This window comes from Loxodonta africana, chromosome 24 (assembly GCF_030014295.1).
Source record: "Loxodonta africana isolate mLoxAfr1 chromosome 24, mLoxAfr1.hap2, whole genome shotgun sequence".
NCBI lineage: Eukaryota > Metazoa > Chordata > Mammalia > Proboscidea > Elephantidae > Loxodonta > Loxodonta africana.
In genome coordinates, this window is record NC_087365.1 from 26,923,006 (window position 1) to 26,942,768 (window position 19,763).

Genomic DNA, 19,763 nt, shown 5'->3' on the forward strand with positions numbered 1-19,763 from the left:
TGAAAGTGGAATTCTAAATGCCCTTTTTCCATGGAAGGGCAGATAATGGTTATCCCATCAGAGTACAAAGGTCTTCTCATATCCATGACTTACCAAAAAACCCACCAAACCCACTGCCGTCAAGTCGATTCCGACTCATAGCAATCCATGACTTGGTGGCCATAATTTCAAGTCTTTGCTGAATTCTCACTTTGTCAACAAGGCCTGCCTTGACCGCTCCCCCATACTTCCATTTTCCCTTTTATCGATCTACTTTCTTCTTCTTTCCATAGCACTTACCATCTTCTAACATACTACATAATTCAGTTACTTATTATGTTCATTGATTATTGTCTTTGTCCCCTCCCCACCCACTACCACTCCCAAAAAGACAGGGATCTTTATCTGCTTTGGTCAGTGCTGGATCCTGAGTTTCTAAAACAGTGGTTGGCATATAGCAAGCGCTATGTTGAATATTTGTTGAATGAATAAGTGAATGAAAGAAAGAAATTTTAACCTCTGGTTATTGCTGAACAGATTAGTTACTGCATAGAGTAGTAACTGCAGCTGCTTTGTTTCCAAGACAATGCCTGCTCTGTAATAGGTACTCGTTAAGTATCAGTTGAATGAATGAATAACCTGGAAGGCTGAAGAGTATCTTCAACATTGTTGACTAAATCTGAGCATAAATTGAATTTCATTGCCCTAGAAAGAATTTTAAGGTGACATTTTCCATTTAGGAGAAAAGACCTTTGTACTTCCTGCATTTCCTGTAACTACGTATTAGGAAATGTCTTCTACTGCCAAACTCCAGAAAACCACATGCCATGAAAATAATTGCACTCAAGCTATGAGGGCTGATTCGGTGCAAATGGCTTTTCTCACTAACGCTCCCTCTCTTTCTCTTTAGGACTCCACCAGTGTTGTTGCTGCCCTTCTGATAGACTTCAGAAGCTCATTGCTGCCTCATCTTCCAGTTCATTTCCGTGGATCAAGCAATTTTCTAATGATTGCCCTTTTCCCCAGATCAAAGATATACCAAACATTTTACTCAGAGGTAACATCAGTCATTATTCAGCAAGACAACTACCACTTTTTTTCCCTAGTAATTTAGATGGCGAGGCAATGTCTTAGGGCTAGCACTGAGGTGCTGAGAGGCAGAGTTGGGAGGGTTGGTGGGGGAGGCTCTGCTTCTGATCCCTTCAGGTCCTAGAATTGTGTGCTTGTCAGGGAGGGGTAAGAGCCTAAAGGAACTGAACAAAAGGCTTTTTAACGTCTAAGAAAATTCTCCTTGGTCCCCTTTAAATCCTATTTAGACTTACTTCCCTTCCTTTTCCCTTCTAGTTGCTTTATTGAATTGTTGGGCCCCAATTTTTTTTTTTTTTTACCCACTGGAGCAGAGCTCTGCACCACACCCCATGCCCTTGGTCCTTCCCTATGGTTCACACCTGCGCTCATGGATGGTTCCACCTGGCAGGCTGCACTTTATAGGCACTCAGCACAGTTTTGCATAAGTGTGGGAGATGACTAAGAATTAGACCCTTAGAGACCAAGCAGTAGACAAACTTAAAAGGGTGGCCAGCCTGGTAACTGGTGGAAGTGCTTGGAAAGGTGTGATTACAGCCGCTTCTGCACTGCTTGTGAGGGAACGGTGCCCCTCCCTCAGGACAGTGGAGGAGACAAGAGCTGCCCTTGGGGGCAAAGTGACTTCTCAGCCCAGTCTGTGTCTTCCTCCCCTTACTGTCTGCTGGTACTTCGTAACTCCTTGTGGTTGTCCTTCCAATGTGGTAACCTAGAGAACAGCCCTGTAGGTTCTTTTCAGCCATTCCCCTGTTGGCAGGTGCTGTTTGAACCATTTCTGACTGTTTAGCCCTATCTCCAGGGTAGAGAATTCCCCTGTTGCCAAAACATTGTTACCTGACACCTTCCTCTGTGTCTCCTAACCTCAGAAGGAGCAGGATTCCTGAGGAGAGGAGCCCAGAAAGAAATTCTGGTTTTGAAAAAGGCAGAACAAAATTGCTCCTAGCCCCTGTTTTCGGAGCAAACTTGTTTGTTACAATAGGTTTTCTCTGCACTGACAGTCTAGCCTTTCAACAACCATCAAATCCCCATGTGGGTTCCATATCCTGTTGTTGGCTTTAAAGTGTTCTTTGCTCAAATTCTGTTTTGTTTAGGTCTTCTCCCCCTGGCAACAGCAGGCTAACTCAGGGCTCTCTTTAAAAGTGATCCAGGAAGATGGATTATCTGTGGAACAAAGGAGATTGTAAGTGGCTGCCTCCAGTGTTTATGCTTGCTTCCCTAAGCTTTGTGTGTGTGCTGTCCTGCAGGATGACATGTGTTATGTAACACAGGGGTCTTGGCTTCTAAAAGGGCCAACGCAGTCATTTCAGTGCTGCTAGTTTGCAGGCAGCCAGTGCCATTGGCGAAGTAGAAGGCAAGAGAAATGAAATCAACCGAGAATCAGAAACCCATAGTGTTGCCAAGGGGTTTCAGGCCAACCTTCCTGTGTGGGCACACCAGCTCAACTGGCGCTATGCAGGGCCTCAACCATAACCACTCACCATGCCAGATTGCCAGAGAGGGGCAAAGGAGATAATCTGTACTGTGGAGATAATTAGCCCAAAGTTGTCAAGCATTTTTTTTCCTCCAGTTTTTTTTATTTTTTATTGTACTTTAGATGAAGGTTTACAGAACAAACTAGTTTCTCATCAGTTAGTAAACACATTCATTGTTCTATGACATTAGTTAACAGCCCCACAACATGTCAACACTCTTTCTTCTCAACCCTGGGTTCCCTATTACCAGCTTTCCTTTTCCCTCCTGCCTTCCAGTCTCTACCCCAGGTCCGGTACACCCCTTAAGTCTTGTTTTGTTCCGTGGGCCTGTTCAATCTTTGGTTGAAGGGTGAACCTCAGGAGTGACCTCATTACTGAGCTGAAAGGGTGTCCAGGGGCTACACTCTCAGGGTTTTTCAGGGTTTCTTCAGTCTCTATCAGGCCAGCAAGCCTGGTCTTTCTTTTTGAGTTAGAATTTTGTTCTACATGTTTCTCCAGCTCTGTCTGGGACCCTCTATTGTGATCCCTGTCAGAGCAGTGAGTGGTGGTAGCCAGGCACCATCCAGTTATACTGGACTCGGTCTGGTGGAGGCCATGGTAGATGTGGTCCATTAGTCCTTTGGAGTAACCTTTCCCTTGTATCTTTAGTTTCTTCATTCTTCCTTGCTCCCAAAGGGGTGAGACCAGTGGAGTATCCTAGATGGCCGCTCATAGGCTTTGAGACTCCAGATGCTACTCACCAAAGTAGAATGTAGAATATGTTCTTTATAAACTATTTTATCACGGTCCCCACAGCCCTGAGCCCAGCGATTCAGTCCCTCAGGGAGTTTGGATGTGTCTGTGGAGCTACCATGACCTTGCCTTGTACAGGTTGTGCTGGCTTCCCCAGTTGTGTACTGTTTCACCCTTCAGCAAAGTTTCCACCTATCTATTGTCTATTGAGTGTTTTCCATCCCACCTCTCCCCTCCCTCGTAACCATCCAAGATTGTTTCTTTTTGTATGTAAACCTTTTCATGAGGGTTTTAACAGTTGTGGTCTCATACAATATTTGTCCTTTTGTGATTGACTTATTTCACTCAGCATACTGCAATTGTCAAGTATTAACACCACATTTTGTTTAAGTCAGTAAGATGCTTGTTTTAGAAGAGTTCACACTGTCACAGGTCTCTGGCTTGAAAGCATCAGGAGTGCAAGTTGCGTAAAGTGCGTGTGCTATATAGGGAGATAGAATTCTAATCTGTGAGCTTCTGATGTTGCAGACACTCCAATGCACAGAAGCTCTTCAGTGCCCTGAGACATCCTGCTGGAGAGAAACGGAGCCCTCTTAAGCTGCTCTCAGCCAAACTCCCAGAGCTGGACTGGTGAGCTCTGGTTTTCTGTTTTTAGATGGGATTTTAATGCCAGAAACCTCAATCTTGGTCCTTCGTAAACCCCTCTTTCTTTATAGCTTCTTGGGGGTCATTGCAAAAGTAATAGTGACACATCATATAAAATGTTATTCTCCAGAGAGGATCTCTCTAAGGTTTATTTTTCAGCAATTAAGTAAGAACTTTCTCGTGCGAATTACACATTCAGGCTAGGCCGGTACAGGTAACATGATAGCATTGTCTTTGTTTCTCTAGGTTTCTCCAGCATTTCGCAGTCAGCAGCATTAGCCGGGAGCCTGTGATGCGGACCCATCTTCCTTTCCTGCTGCAGCAAGCTGATATCAACCCTCCTCACAGAGTAGAAAACGACAAGGTAGAGGAGCTCACCAAATTATGCTGGGAGTTCTCAGGAAGATAATCCTGAGAGCCTACCCTTGAATCTTTTGTGTCCATTAACAAAAGGAACTCAGGTGGAGTTCCCTTAGAAGACTCTCCACCTCCTTGAATACAGATGGAATGCTACACATGAAACCTGCTCTGTACAGTGACTGTTTACAGACATCTACGTTAACCCTGGCCAAGCCCCGTGACAGTGATACAACCCTGGCATCTTGCCCTGCCGTCCCCTTGCTTCTCTAGATCTTTTAAACTCTTGCTCAGTTCTCTCCTACCATCAGCTCTTTCTGGTTGTGACAAGGACTTACCTGGCAGTAGTTGACACATTGTGCTTAATGAGGGGGAGGGAGCCCGTGTTGTATGGGCCTTGCTGACATCTCCAGGGTAAGGTGATACTTTACAAACATTCTCTTCCCAAGATTAAACCAAACCAAACCTGTTGCTGTTGAGTCGATTCCAACTCATAGCAACCTTATAGGACAGAGTAGATCTGCCCCATACGGTTTCCAAGGAGTGGCTGCTGGGTTCTGACTGCCAACCTTTTGGTTAGCAGCCTAACACTTAACCACTGTGCCACCAGGGTTCCCTCTTCCCAATAGTGGACTTTAATCTGGTACTGCCTCACAGTTCCCTCCTCTTGACCCCCCTTCCACCATCTCTTTGGAACCATATGTTGTAATATACTCAAAGAAGGTATTTGTTTTTATACAAATCTTGAAGACGCTGAACCGTTAAAAGACTGCAGAAGCACTAAGAAACCAGAAGCATCATTTTCCATTCAACAAGAGTTTTAAAAGCCTGAAAATGCCTGTTTGTTATATTTTGTTAAAAAGGCACTCCAGCATTGGCCTTAAAGTAAGAAGGCATCTGGTTGTAAGCATGCATACTGTGGTATAAGCCGCTGAGACTTAGGCACTGAGAAATAGGAATCAAAATGGGAAAATTTGGCTGGGAGACAGATAAACAAAAAGTCAATTACATGGAGTACCTACACCCAAGGGGGCAGGAAGGGGTACAGAGTAGGGATCCTGGTCGGTGAGGACAAGGGGAAAGCTTCTGGTTCCCAAAGAAAGTGATCCCTGGCCATTTCTGTGCTGATGTGACCAACTCAAGTGATAAGTGCCACCAAGCTTAGCTTTAGCATAAGTTATCTGTGACTGGACCTGTCCCAGGGAGTCTTATATTTCATGAAATCACACACACACTTAAAGGCTCTTACGGTGCCATGTCACTTACATAGTCATACTTCAGTGATTATGTGGTTCCTGTCCTCCTTTGCTCAACTCTCTTTTCTCTGTGAATTTCTTCAAGTTGCTTTGGGATATCTACCTGAAGAGAGACCTGTTTTGACGTGGTCATGTATTAACATTAGGACAGTCCAGCCTGGCTCCTTTCTCTCCTTTCTCAAGAATCAGAAGTGTTTCCCACACCCATTTGTTATGACTTAGCCCAGGCTGTGTGGCTTGGAGGGCACAGGCAGCCAGACAGAAGTATCCTCAGTGCCATTCCTCCCCTTTGCCAAGTTTACCACACCAGCTTAGCCTGTGGCATTTTCGAACCAGACTTCCTTCCTGGCCAACATTTTCCTCAGTCTTACAGTTAAAAGTAAATCATATTATCCGTGTATGTCTGCTCTACAGAAGATATTCGTGGTCTCAAGCAGTTAGGCTCCTGAATGCATAGTATGTTAACTCATCTCTTCACAACCTGCTGAAAGCCAGCCCCGTAGAAATTCTAATAGTAATACTACTTATTATATAGTGTTTGCTATGTGCCAGGCACTGTTCTAAGCACATCACATATATTAATTCAACTAATCCTCACACCCACCCTGCAAGATGAGTTCTGTCATTAGCCCAAGATCACATAGCTAGTAAGTGGCAGTGCAGAGAGGTTCAAAACCACAGAGCCTGGATGCAGAGTCACTTCTCTAAATTCTTACACAATGCTGCCTCTCTGTTGAATTGCAAACCCACGTGATTTTTCTTTCATGTAGGTAATTATCAGCATTGTAACCGGCCTCCCAGGCTGTCATGCTAGCGAACTCTGTGCTTTTCTGGTCACGCTGCATAAGGAATATGGCAGGTTAGTATGGCTGCTGCCTTTGCTTTGGGGAGAGGGATTCTGTGCCTGGGCCTAGGGCTGGGAAACTTTAGACATGTCCTGACCTCTGGTGTAATTGTATCAGCGCAGTAGTCATCCATCCATCCATCCGTCCATCCATCCATCCATCCTCCACCCATCCATCTTCCGTCTGTCCATCCTCCATCCATCCATCATCCATCCATCCTCCGTCCGTCCGTCCATCCAACATGTTTGCACTGAGCATTCCCTGTATGCCAGGCACTGTTCTAAGTGTGGGGGATACATCAACGAACAAGACAAGAAAATCTCTGCCCTTGTGGAGCTTACATTCAAGTTTGGGGAGACAGGCAATTAACCAGATAAGCAAAACATAGTATACTAGCAAGTGAAAAGTGCAATGGAGAAAACAAAGCAGGAAAGAATATAGGAAGTGTAGGGGTGGGATTCCATTTTTAAATTGTACAATCCAGGAAGACCTCACCTTGAAGATGCCATCTGAGCAGTGACCTGAGGAAATAAAGGAACAAGCCATGCATATATCTGGAAGAAAAACATTTTAGCAGCAGGACCAGCAGGTGCAAAGGCCTGAGAGTGCCTGCCCAGCAGGAAGTTGGGAACTGGTCAGTGTGGCAATCCTTCCGGGACCACAAGGAGACCGTGTGAGTTCAGGTGCAGCTGGGACCTGTTGGCTCATGCGAAATTGGAAAAATCATTAACCCACAACTTCCACCTGGCTGGCAGATTACAAAAAAACCCTTGCTGTCTAACCAAAAACTAAACCCAGTGCCGTCGAGTCGATTCCAACTCATAGCAACCCTATAGGACAGAGTAGAACTGCCCCGTAGAGCTTCCAAGGAATGCCTGGTGGATTTGAACTTTCGACCCTTGGGTTAGCAGCTGTAGCACTTAACCACTAGGCCACCAGGGTTTCCTTGCTGTCTAAACCAGGCGTTTAATATCTAGTTGGTCTACCTCAACATAAGGCATCCTACAAAAAGCCATAGAGGAATTGAGAAGAGTGGAATTGCCTAGAAGGTTGAGAGTTATGGGTGGGAGATTGGGGGCGCGGGCAAATTTTAGAGAGATGCTAGGGAAATATCAGACCTCTGTACTTAATAAATACTAAATGACTAACCAATTCTTCATTTTCAGTGTTTTTGTTTTATGTTGTTGAATACCGTTGAGTTAGTTCCAGCCCATAGTGACCCCATGTGACAGAGTAGACCTGCCCTGTAGGGTTTCCTAGGCTGTAATCTTTATGAAGGCAGATCGCCAGGTCTTTCTCCCTCAGAGTGGCTGATGCATTCAAACAGCCAACCTTTTGGTTCGCAGCCAAGTGTTTACCTGCTGTGCCACCAGGGTTCCTTTTTTGTTCTGTAAACGTTCTGAATTCTCCATCTTGCCTATTTCTTATTCTTAGCAAGAGTCTTACTAAGCACCAGACTCAGTTCACCTTATTGAATGGTCCTTCAGGAAGTAGCTACCTGGTCAGACAGAGTCGTTCTCAACTCTGAAGTCTCTTGGTCATGTGCTTACCTGACCTCTTTCCCTGTGACAAGGGGTTTCTTATCAAAGCCCCAGTGATAATGGTTTCCGAATGCTGGGCTCTCAACCAGCCAGGGCCCTCCATCTTTTTCTTAAGTGCCAGAACTGCTTCCTCCTGTACAGATGCTCTGGGCACATGTCTGTGTCAGCGTACTGGTCACGTCTGAACCCACGAGCGGGAAGTACCTGAGCCTACAAGGCCAGGCCATCAGGTAGCCCCCCACTGAGATAGTATTTGCCGTTTCCAGGTGGATGGTGTACCGCCAACTCATGGACAGCTCCGAGTGTTTTCATGCTGCCCACTTCCAGAGATACCTTTCCAGTGCCCTGGAGGCCCAGCAGAACCGCTCTGCCCGCCAGTCAGCCTACACCCGCAAGAAGACCAGACTGCTGGTGGTGTTACAAGGGTAAGCGTTAGAAGTCTGTGGGGACAGTGGGGTTGGGGTGGTGATCTGGCCTTTATGGATTCTTCATGTGTAGCAAATTGGGGGCACAGACCAAACTACACAGGAACATGAGGGTGTCTGCACTACACAGAGAGGGTCCTTAATAGAGCGAGGACTTTCTGTGGCCTAGAGTGACTGCTGGAGTTTGCACACAAATTTTAAGTTTGGCTCATCATCATAATAGTCTCAAGGGTTGGGGGTTGGGGAAGAGTTTTTCTGGGCAGGGCTCTTTGCTAATTCTGGTAACAATAGACCTCTTAGACCTCTTCCTTCACCATCTAGATAAGGCAGCTTCATCCGTTCCAGTCCTTCCTCCTGTGGAATTGCAGAGATGGCCCTGTACTCCGCTGTCTCCATCCACATTGTCCCTTGGATGGCTGGCCTGAGAGGGTTTCCGAGGACCCTCAGTGAGGGGCATGAATAGTCCAGTTGGCCAAGGACCTCCCCTTTCGTGATTGTGGCAGATGAAATCCCTGTGTACACAGAATTATCATAGGTGTGAGACATGCGAGGGCAGGTTTGACAGTGTGTAGCACGGCTCCCAGCTTCCTGGCTGCAGGGAGCTTCCCTTGGCCTCTTCCAAGGCCTTCCAGGGAGGAGCCCTGTGCAGTCCCCTCACCGCCCCAGGCACACAGGGGAACGTGCTAGGTCAGGGAAAACATGGGCTATGCTTTTCACTAGTGTCATTATGACCAGTAATAAAAAGAAGCTTTTGGCAGGCCTCACAAAGTGCTTTTGTGCTATGCTACATTTTTTGTGCTCGTAATAATTAGTGGTTGCAACTGGCTAGTTTTTTCCAATAAAGAGTGGGCCCAGATCCAAAACCCTGTTTCATCTCCTGGGTGTGATGATGAGAAATGGAGGAAAGCTGGGCCAGTGGTCGTGAGGAAGGAGGTGGTGGTGGAACTGTGCACCCCACAAGGCCATCATTCATCCTCTTCAGACCTTGTTCTCACACCCTGCCTCGGGCTTCCCTTCTGTCAGCCCTCTAGTCTACTTGTGGGCCAAAGTTGTGGAAGCCACAGAAGAGGAATCTGGGCCTGAAACCACTTGTTTTCCTCTGATTTTCCATCACTTCTAATGGTCGAAGGAATGGGTTGGCCCAGCTCCATCACCTCCTGCTCCTGCCAGAGTTGGGGGTGTGGACCCGGAGGCAAATTTGGCAGCTTGATGATATGCAGTTGAGGTCATTTCCATCTTCCTTCATTTCTAAGGGCATTCCTGACTCCTTGTCTCTGACTTTACCAACCTGCAGAAGTGTCAGCCGACCCAGCTGCTTCTGGACTGCAAGGACAGCGTCTGACCAACCCACTCTTATACTGTCAGAGACAACCTTTGCCCAGCCTCAGCCTCAGGACTCTAGGGACCTCAGACAGATTTCCTGAAAGACTCCAGTCAGAATATCAGCTGAAAACTGTGACTCCTTCCTAAAGCGCGTTTAGGCTGGGCTCATTGTCTTAGGGCTCACCAGGAGCATGGGGCAGCCTCCTTTGTAGCAGGTCCGTCTCCTTGGGGCTGAACCCGTTATTAAGGTTGCTAGTGAAGGGGAAAACTCCAGAGGTTTCACAAATTTATAATTTTACTCCCTGAATATGGCTTTTATCTTCATTTGTAGGATTCTTTGGAGGAAACCTGTGGTACAGGGTCAAGTTTCCTTTTGTCCCCCAGAGTGGCTCTGTTCCATTTGACTTACTACAGCTGTGTGGGAAGTGGCTCTTGAACTTTGACATCAAGTGTAGCTGTTGTTGTTTTAAATTTTGAATCAATATATTTTGAAATGAGAAAAGTTTAGAAATGGAGGACAGATAACCGCTGCAAGGAGTTACAGATGGGGAGGCAAGAAGTGGGTAGGGTTATAAAAGGGCAACGTGAGGGATCCTTGTGGTATCGGAACTGTTTAGTTTCTTGTCTGTGTTGGTAAGTACAAGAATATACACAGGTGATAAAATTGTATGGGATTTAATGCACACACAGACATACACACAAATAAGTAAAACTGGGGAAATCTGAATTTTAAAAAATTAATTTTCAGGAATTTTTTGAGCGGAAGCTAATATGTGGGGAGTTGGAGTTGACTCGATGGCATCGGGTTTGGTTGTTTTTTACATTGTTTATACTCTGAAGTGTTGTAAAATCATTCTTTAAAATTATCTACATCGAAAACCAAGTATCTGTGAAAACAAAAATTGGATTAATGCCGAACATATGCCTAGTCAAATAATAGGCTTAAATTGCAAATATAAAACAGCCTAAAGAAGACTTGAATGGGATATCTATTGTTTCAGGGAAAAGGAAGTTAAGGTCCTGCTGAGTTTTTTGTTTTGGTTTGTTTTTAGTTTTAATAAAGAGTACTGACAAGAAAAGGCAAACAAGAAAAGCCAGTTTTTTGCCTTCATCATCCATCAGGGCAGGTTAGCCAAAGTGGCCCGGTCCAAGCTTCCTTGTGTGGCGAGGGCTGCCTTCTTCCATCTGGAGGCAGGCCCAGTGTGATGATACTGATATGGCTGGGGCTGGTGAGGGAGGCAGGGTATAGCAGGGCTCCCTCTCTGTTTTTGTTCTTCACATTCTTTTCCCAGAGTCTTTTCTTTTTTTAATTGTGGTAAAATATAACAAAAGTTTACCGTTTTAACCATTTTGAAGTGTATAATTCAGTGACCATTAATTATATTCACCGTGTCGTGTTACTGTCACCACAGTCCATTTCCAAAAGTTTTTCATTGCCCTAAGCGGAAACTCAGGATCCTTTCTGCTCTAACTCCCTTCCCCCCTCCTCCTAGCCCTTGTTAACCACTAATAAACTTTTATCTCTATGTTTTTACCTATTCTAGATATTTCATGTAAGTGGGAACATGCAGTATTTGTCCTTTTGCCTCTGACCTATTTCACCCAGCATGATGTTTTCAAGGTTCATGCGTGTCATAGCATGTATCAGATTTTCATTTGTCTTAATGGCTGAGTAATAGGCCATTGTACGTATATACCACATTTTGTTTGTCCATTCAACTGTTGATGGACGCTTGGGTTGTTTCCACCCTTTAGCTATTGTGGATAATCTGCAGTGAACATTTGTGCACAAACAGCTATTTGAATCCCTGCTTTCAGTGGAATTACTGAGTCATATGGTAATTCTGAAAGAGCCCTGGTGGCGCAGTGGTTAAAGCACTCAACTGCTAACCCAAAGGTCAGCAATTTGAACCCACTGGCTGTTCCATGGGAGAAAAGATGTGGCAGTCTGCTGCCATAAAGATTATAGCCTTGGAAACCCTACAGGGCAGTTTTACTCTGTCCTTTAGGATCATTAAGAGTCGGAATCTTGGAGCCCTGGCGGCTCAGTGGTTAAGAGTTCAGGCTGCTAACCAAAAGGTTGGCAGTTCGAATCCACCAGCTGCTCCTTGGAAACCCTATGGGACAGTTCTACTTTGTCCTATAGGGTTGCTATGAGTCGGAATCGACTCGATGGCAGTGGGTTTGGTTTGGTTTATGGTAATTCTGTACTTAATTTTTTGAGGAACTACCAAACTGTTTTCCACAGTGGCTACACTGTTTTACATTCCCATTGGGGCTCCCTCTTAATGAGCAGAGTGAATGGCCATGGGCGTCCTCTTGCCGCCTGCCCATAGGCTCCTGGCTGCAGTGTCCAGACACACAAGCCTCAGAGAGGAATCTGGGGCCTGTTTTTACTCTAACACTTTTCCTTTAAAATCACTGAAGATTAATGGAATGCCCTGAAAATCTGAGCATTCCCTAGCCATCTTTTCTAAGGGAAATCCTATTATATTAAAATTACCAAAATCCTCAAGATTAGCTTAAAGGTCTTTCAGTTGTCCATTTCTGTACTGAGAAATGAGTGTATACTCTCGTACTGAACTTGTAAAATAAAAAGCCCTAAAGCACTTTTTTTTTTTAAGAAGAGGACGAAAGCTAATGCCGAGGAGCGAGACTATGGCACTTAACCACGTTAATCCATTAAACATTGCCAAAAAGAGACTGGGGCATTCTGTGTCAGCCCAGCTTCCCTAGTGCTGGGCAGCATGTCGGCATGGGGGCTTTTCTGGCATCCAGGCCAACCCAGACACTACAGAGCCAGGGGGAGAAGCCAGGAAGCAGAGGGCCGGTGCACTGAATGCTCTCTGGCTGCCAGGCCCTTGTCAGGTAGGGTAAGGGGGACTCTAGAACCTTGCATATCCTGTTCTCTATGGAAACACTGCCAGTTCATCAGGACTGAGCCCAGACCTGGGGAGGGAGAGTAGATACTGTAGTGGGGGTAAAGACACTGCCTTTTTACAGACGAGTTGTTTGTAGGAACTCAGGAAATGGCTTAGGAAGGCTAGGACCCAGGCCCACCTGCTCACCAAGGCTGCCCATCCAGTTTACATTCCCTCCATAGGAACAGACTTTTTGGGTCAATTGGGAAAGTGTTCTGCACAGATAAGGAGGACGGGCTCCCTCTTGGAGTGGCTAGGGGTCTACCTGGGGTAGAATGTCTAATTCATTCATCTGTCATGCTTTAGGCACCGAAGATTATAGCACTGAACAACCACCTTACGTTCTTATTGGGGGAGACAGACAATAAGCAAATAAATGGGAAAATACAGCATGTGTAGCTGATGATCAGTGCTTTGAAGAAAATTTAAGAGGGGGTGTGTGAGCGGAGAGTGCCAGAGGGAGGGCTGCTGTTTCACACAGGGAGCAGAGAGCTGGAGAGTGCCTCTATCTGAAGAAGCAGTTTGAGCAGAGACTTGAAGGGTGAGGGAGCGAGCCAGGTGGATATCTGAGGAAGGGCACTGCAGGCAGAAGGACAGCAATTGTAGAAGCAAGAACATGCCTGGTGTGTTCATGGAAGAACCAAGAGGCCAAAGTGGCCAGATTAGGGTCAGGGAAAGAATGGTAGGAGATGGGCCTTTCCCCTGTATCATGGGAGTCGGATCACAGAGGGCTGTGTGGGCTTTGGCTTGCCCCTGGGATGGGGCCAATAGACCGTTCTGAGCAGAAGAGTGACATGATCTGACTGTGGGTTTAGAGGCTCCCTCTGACTTCTGTGTTGAAAACAGGGTGGAGAGAGACCAGGATAGAAGCAGGGAAGCCAGTAAGGAAGCTGTTGGAGTGATCACAAGAGATAGTAGCAGTCAGGACCAAGTGGTAGCCATGCGGGTATGAACAGTGATCGCATTCTAATTACATTTTGAAGATAGAAGTGACAGGATATACTAATATATTAGACTCTGTGGTAAGAGAGAAAATGGAGTCAAAGAAGACTCCAAACAAATCTTTACTCTAGCGGCTGAAGTAGAGAGGGACAAAGCCTTGGGAGAGCAGCAGGTGTGGGCAATTGGGTCATGAACATACTAGGCTCTGAGTGAAGATAATCAAATTGGATCTGCATGTCTGGTTTGGAGGGAGTCCCAGGCAGGAGGTACAAATGCAAGTGCTATTTGACATGTATCTGCTGACCTGCAGAGGTTCCCAATGATCCCCCGTTGGCTCTTGCCTGCGTGTTCTGTGTGGCGGGAAGGAGAGGAAAGAGACATTAAAGAAAATGGAGACCAAGGCAGGCGCTTCTAACCTGATGATTAGAAAAGAGACCTAAGGACTCTGAGTCCCACCCTCAGACCCCCAGTGTCACCTGCAGGCTTCCGTTTAAGCAGAGAGGGTGTGGTTCTTCCACTCCTTCTTGCACAGTTATGAGGATTAAAGGAACTCTGGAATGCAGAAACACTGCGTAGACTCCAGGTGCTCTAAATCATGAAGTAAGGTCACATCAAGTAACCCAACCACAGGCTTCTTTTGGTTTTCTCTCCACCCTTGCACATTCAGCCACTCAGCGCTCCCCTCTTTCCTGCCTGTGCAATCCCAATCAGCCTCTCACCCTTCCCTTTTATTTCTTTTTTTCACCCAGCTATACAGATGTTATCGATGTTGTCCAGGCCCTGCAGACCCATCCAGACTCAAACGTCAAGTCTTCCTTCACCATTGGTGCCATCACAGTGTGCGTGGAACCTCTGAGTTGCTACATGGAGCATAGGTAATACTTAGGCGCACCTTCAGCCCACAGGATGTGTTGAAGTACACAAAAAGTGAATTTTCTCCCACCCACCACAAATCTGTGTTTGTCTTTGGAACTCATCAGTCTGCCTTGTATGTAGTAAATGGTCAGTTGTTCTTCCATTAGTGCTAGGCCCCCAAAAACCCATTTGGACTGGCAGCCTCCCACCACCTCTCTTTGTGCACTGAGAAGTTGTTCACCTAGGGCAGTGGGACTTGAAATGGATTCTCCCAGAAGGAAAGATTGCCCCGACTGTCTTTTCCTCTTTACTGCTGGGGAGGGAGCTTGTGTCCTAAGGCATTTGGAATATCTCACAGGTATTTTTTCGTATTGTTAAGCCATCTTATCTCAGTTAATGACACTCGTTCTCACTACCGATAGTAGTGTCACTTTGGAAGTAATACAACAACAACAAAGAAAATTGGGTAATAATTCATCCATAATCTCACCAACTCAGTGTAACTGTTAAAATTTTTCTGAATTCCTTTCTGGACCTGTTTTACAGCGTGGTGTACATACAATTTTGCATCCTTTTTCTTAGGTTAGCATATAAACATTTTATGTAGGGTTAATATATATATATTACTGTGTCATAATGGTAATTACATTTTGATTAGTTATATAATCATTCTAGTAGACATAGTTGCCTTGACCATTTCCCCACTGTTAGTCACATAAAATGTCTCTAACTTCTCACTGTTATAGATAATGCTGTGGGGAACATACTTATCCATAACAGTTTTCCAAATTTTAGATTATTTCCTTAGAATAGATTCCCCCAAAGAGATATTAATCAAATTGTATGGTCACTGTTATTACTCTGTATTCACATTTCCAAATTGCTTTTTGAATGGGTTTTACAGTTTACACTGCCACCAGTGGTATCTGGAAGTATCTACTTCACCATCAAGCAGTCCTCACTGGGCAAAATTTCAAGTATTACATTGTCCTCTGGTAGAGCTATTTGTCTTCCTCTCTGTTTAGCCTACTGGAATGTACCCAGGACTGTAATCATGAGTTTTTTCTGGCTAGTTCATATCATTATCCTCTCCTGGTAACTGAATGATCTGTCCTTAGACCTTCGTCTGAAAAAACTCCCTTCCTACTTGGGTTCCAAGTTGATATCTTCAGAATCCTGGTAGAAATTACATTAGAAGATACTTCCCTAATTACCTTGGTTGAGCCCTAGAAATGTCTTCGCCGTTCTCACTTTTCTTCAACTGTGACCTGGATTTTGCTGTCCCATAAACAAACAGGGTGCTCTAGTTTTCCTTCTGTGTGAGGTTTTTGTGGTGAATGCCGAGCATCACCATTGTACTTTGACTGCCATGTTGACTCTTCCATGCTGCTCCTTCTACCATTCATGTTTCTCCTTTTTCTCAAGTTTTTATTTAAAAATGAATTAAAATAGAAGGGAGTAAAACATGGAACTAGGTACTGCCATAAAAACGATGGGGAAAACAATAATAAGCAGCAGATGGAGGTTATACTGAAAAGAATTATCCCAGAAAAGTACTTCTCCACAATGTCAAAAAAATGTTAAGGGACTATTAAGATAGAGCAGGGAGAGCTCAAAGAAGAAATATACTAGGTCTGAGGAAATGGGCACGGAGTTCTTTTTAGGGTGATTGGAAGTATTCTAAAATTGGATTGCGGTGATGGTTAGGCAACTTCGTAAATTTACTGTAAATATCTTTAAATGAATGAATTCCACAATATGCAAATTGTACTTCAGTAAAGCTGTTAAATTAGAAAAAATTCAAAGGAAAAAGGAGCTAACAAAAGCTGATGGAAAATGAACTGTTAGAGCTCTAGAAAGAAAATAAAGATTATAATAAAATCACTATGGAAATAAAAATCCCATTTGAAGCAGTGAGAAGTTATGTAGACATTGCCAAAACTTGAGTCTATGTCAGAGTACCTCAAGCTTGAGGAAATAAAGTGAAGAGGAAATAGGAAGAGAAATTAATACCACTTAAGAAAAAGAGTACAGACTTAGCTTTTGTGAGAGCAAGACACATTTCTGTGAATGCTTGATAGGGACTAAGTGCTCACAAAATATTTGTTGAATAAATGAGTGCTTCAACGTGGGTGCCTTAAACCAAACCAAAACCAAATCGAGTTGATTCGGACTCATAGCAACCCTATATTGCATTAGGTGTCCTTGAGGAGAATTAATTAGTTAATTGATTAAGATATAAAAGGACTAAAGAGTATATAATCCATTTAAATATAGAAATAAGGCTAAAATTAGCTAAATTATGGTTATGAAATATAAAAATATAAGTAACAAAATCGGGGTAAATGATAGGAAGTATGAGTATGCTAATTTTTTTATTTTTATATTAGGAAGTCAAAAAAATTGCTTAAGTCAATAAATCAAAATTACTGATTTGCTCATTTTCTAGATATAAATGATAAATTTCCAAATTTGCTTCTGAATTCCTTCCTGAAAGTAATTTACTATAGTGGTTTATTAATGCTCTGTTGAAAAATTAATGAGTCTCCCATGGTGCACATAAAACAGAATTAGAGAATTATGAAAATGATGATCAAGAATAGAAAATTATTAAAATTAAGCCCATTCAATTAAAAAAAAAAGTTAGGTGGCCAACTGTGTGTGGTAGATTTAAAAAATGGCCACAGCTAAAGCATCCCCTCCTCCGATCAAGAGTTCTATATCTTACCCTTTGAATTTGGGCTTGGTCATGTGACATGCTCTGACCAGTAAGACATTAGGAAACATGAACCAAGGAGAGACTTAAAACAGGTTTACACATTGAGCCTTGCCCTCTTGCTTCTGGGAACTGAGGCCATCTTATATACTCCACATGGAAGGAGAGACCCAGCAAACCCAGACACTACTGTCATCCGGGAAAAGGCCCCAGATGGGCTTGGGAGTGAAGCCATCTTAGAAATTCAGCCCCAGTTGAGCTGCCTTAGACCAAAAGAACTGCTAAGCCAACGCACAGAATCATGAGAAATAATAAATTGTCACCTAGTTTTGGGGCGATTTATTATACTGCAGGAGTCCCTGGGTGGTACCAAAGGTTAACGCACTCGGCTGCTAACCAAAAGGTTGAAGGTTCAAGTCTTCCCAGAGGTACCCTGAAAGAAAGGCCTAATGATCTACTTCAGAAAAATCAACCATTGAAAACCCTGTGGAGCATAGTTCTACTCTAACACACATGGGGTCTCCATGAGTGGGAATCAACTCAACAACATATATACTAGTATTACGCAGCAACAGTGTGGGAAAACAGGTATGTTCATACACTGTTGATATTGTTAGGTGCTGTCAAGTTGGTTCCAACTCATAGCAACCCTATGCACAACAGAACGAAAAGCTGCCCAGTTCTGTACCATCCTCACAGTTGTTGCTATGATTGAGGCCGTTGTTGCAGCCACTGTGTCAGTCCATCTCACTGAGGGTCTTCCTCTTTTTCACTGACCCTTTACTTTACCAAACACGATGACCTTTTCCAAGGACTGATCCCTCCTGACAACACATCCAAAGTATGTGAGACACAATATCGCCATCCTTGCTTCCAAGGAGCTTTCTGGTTGTACTTCTTCCAAGACAGATTTGTTCATTCTTTTGACAGTGCGTGGTATATTCAATATTCTTTGCCAACACCACAATTCAAAGGTGTCAATTCTTCAGTCTTCCTTATTTATTGCCCAGCTTTCGCATGCATATGAGGCAATTGAAAATAGCATGGCTTTGGTCAGGCACACCTTAGTCCTCAAGGTGACATCTTTGCTTTTTAATACTTTAAAGAGATCTCTTGCAGCAGATTTGCCCAGTGCAATGCGTCTTTTGATTTCTTGACTGTTGCTTCCATGGGTGTTGATTGTGGATCCAAGTGAAATGATATCCTTGACAACCTCAATCTTTTCTCACTTTATCATGGTGTTGCTTATTGGTCCAGTTGTGAGGATTTTTGTTTTCTTTATGTTGATGTGTAATCCATACTGAAGCCTGTGGTCCTTAATCTTCATCAGTAAGTGCTTCAAGTCCTCTTCACTTTCAGCAAGCAAGGTTGTGTTATCTGCATATTGCAGGTTGGTAATGAGTCTTCCTGCAATCCTGATACCCTGTTCTTCATATAGTCCAGCTTCTCGGATTATTTGCTCAGCATACAGATTAAATAGGTATGGTAAAAGGATACAACCCTGACGCCACGTTTCCTGATTTTAAACCATGCTGTATCCCCTTGTTCTGTTCCAGTGACTGCCTCTCGATCTGTGTACAGATTCCTCATGAGCACAATTAAGTGTTCCAGAATTCCCTTTTTCCTCCATGTTATCCATAATTGGTTATGACCCACACCGTTGAATGCCTTGGCATAGTCAATAAAACACAGGTAAACATCCTTCTGGTGTTCTCTGCTTTCAGCCAGAATCCATCTGACATCAGCAATAATATCCCTGGTTCCATGTCCTCTTCTAAATCCTGTTTGTATTTCTGGCAGTTCCCTATCGGTACACTGCTTTTAAGTGGTCTCCAGCAGAATTTTGCTTGCATGTGATATTAATGATATTGTTCGATAATTTCTGCATTTGGTTGGAACACCTTTCTTGGGAATACCACAACTTATCTAGCCTTCGGTCATTGGTGTTCAGTGCATCAAATCTATTCTTGAGATGGTTTCTAAATTCAGGTGAGATATAATCAAGATCATACTTTGGCTCTTGTCGACTTGTTCTAATTTTCTTCAGTTTCAACTTGAACTTCCATATGAGTAATTGATGGTCTTATCCGCATTCGGCCCCTGGCCTTTTTCTGACTGATGATATTGAGCTTTTCCATCATCTCTTTCCACAGATATAGTCAATTCGATTCCTGTCTATTCCACCTGGAGAAGTCCACATGTATAGTCACCATTTATGTTGGTGAAAAAAGGTATTTGCAGTGAAGAAGTCGTTGGCCTTGCAAAATTCAATCATATGATTTGTGGCATTGTTTCTGTCACCAAGGCCATATTTTCCAACTGCCAACCCTTCTTCTTTGTTTCCAGCTCTTGCTTTCCAATCACCAGTAATTATCAGTGCGTCCTGATAGCATGTTCGATTAATTTCAGACTGCAGACGTTGGTAGAAATCTTCAGTTTCTTTATCTTTGGCGTTAGTAGTTGCTGCGTAAATTTGAATAATAGTTGTATTAACTGGTCTTCCTTGTAGGCGTATGGATATTATCCTATCACCAACAGCGTTGTACTTCAGGATAGTGCTTGAAATGTTCTTTTTGACAATGAATGCAATGCCATTCCTCTTCAAGTTGTCATTCCCAGCATAGTAGACTATATGATCGTCCAATTCAAAATCACCAATACCAGTCCATTT

At 43.9% G+C, this 19,763-nt stretch overlaps 1 protein-coding gene across 7 annotated transcripts in view; it reads left to right on the top strand.

Annotated features, from left to right (window-relative positions):
- The window catches only part of DNAAF9 (dynein axonemal assembly factor 9), a 155,880-nt gene that overhangs the window by 98,798 nt on the left and 37,319 nt on the right, over nt 1-19,763 (top strand). For all 7 annotated transcript variants that reach the window (XR_010319220.1, XM_064275836.1, XM_064275837.1 and 4 more), the window contains 7 exons: nt 890-1,036; nt 2,154-2,242; nt 3,795-3,896; nt 4,158-4,275; nt 6,295-6,383; nt 8,177-8,335; nt 14,271-14,396. Coding sequence is in view for 6 of the 7 variants with exons in the window: in XM_064275836.1 (XP_064131906.1) it covers nt 890-1,036; nt 2,154-2,242; nt 3,795-3,896; nt 4,158-4,275; nt 6,295-6,383; nt 8,177-8,335; nt 14,271-14,396 (830 nt within the window). In the remaining variant the exon portion in view is untranslated. The remainder of the gene's footprint in view (nt 1-889; nt 1,037-2,153; nt 2,243-3,794; nt 3,897-4,157; nt 4,276-6,294; nt 6,384-8,176; nt 8,336-14,270; nt 14,397-19,763) is intronic.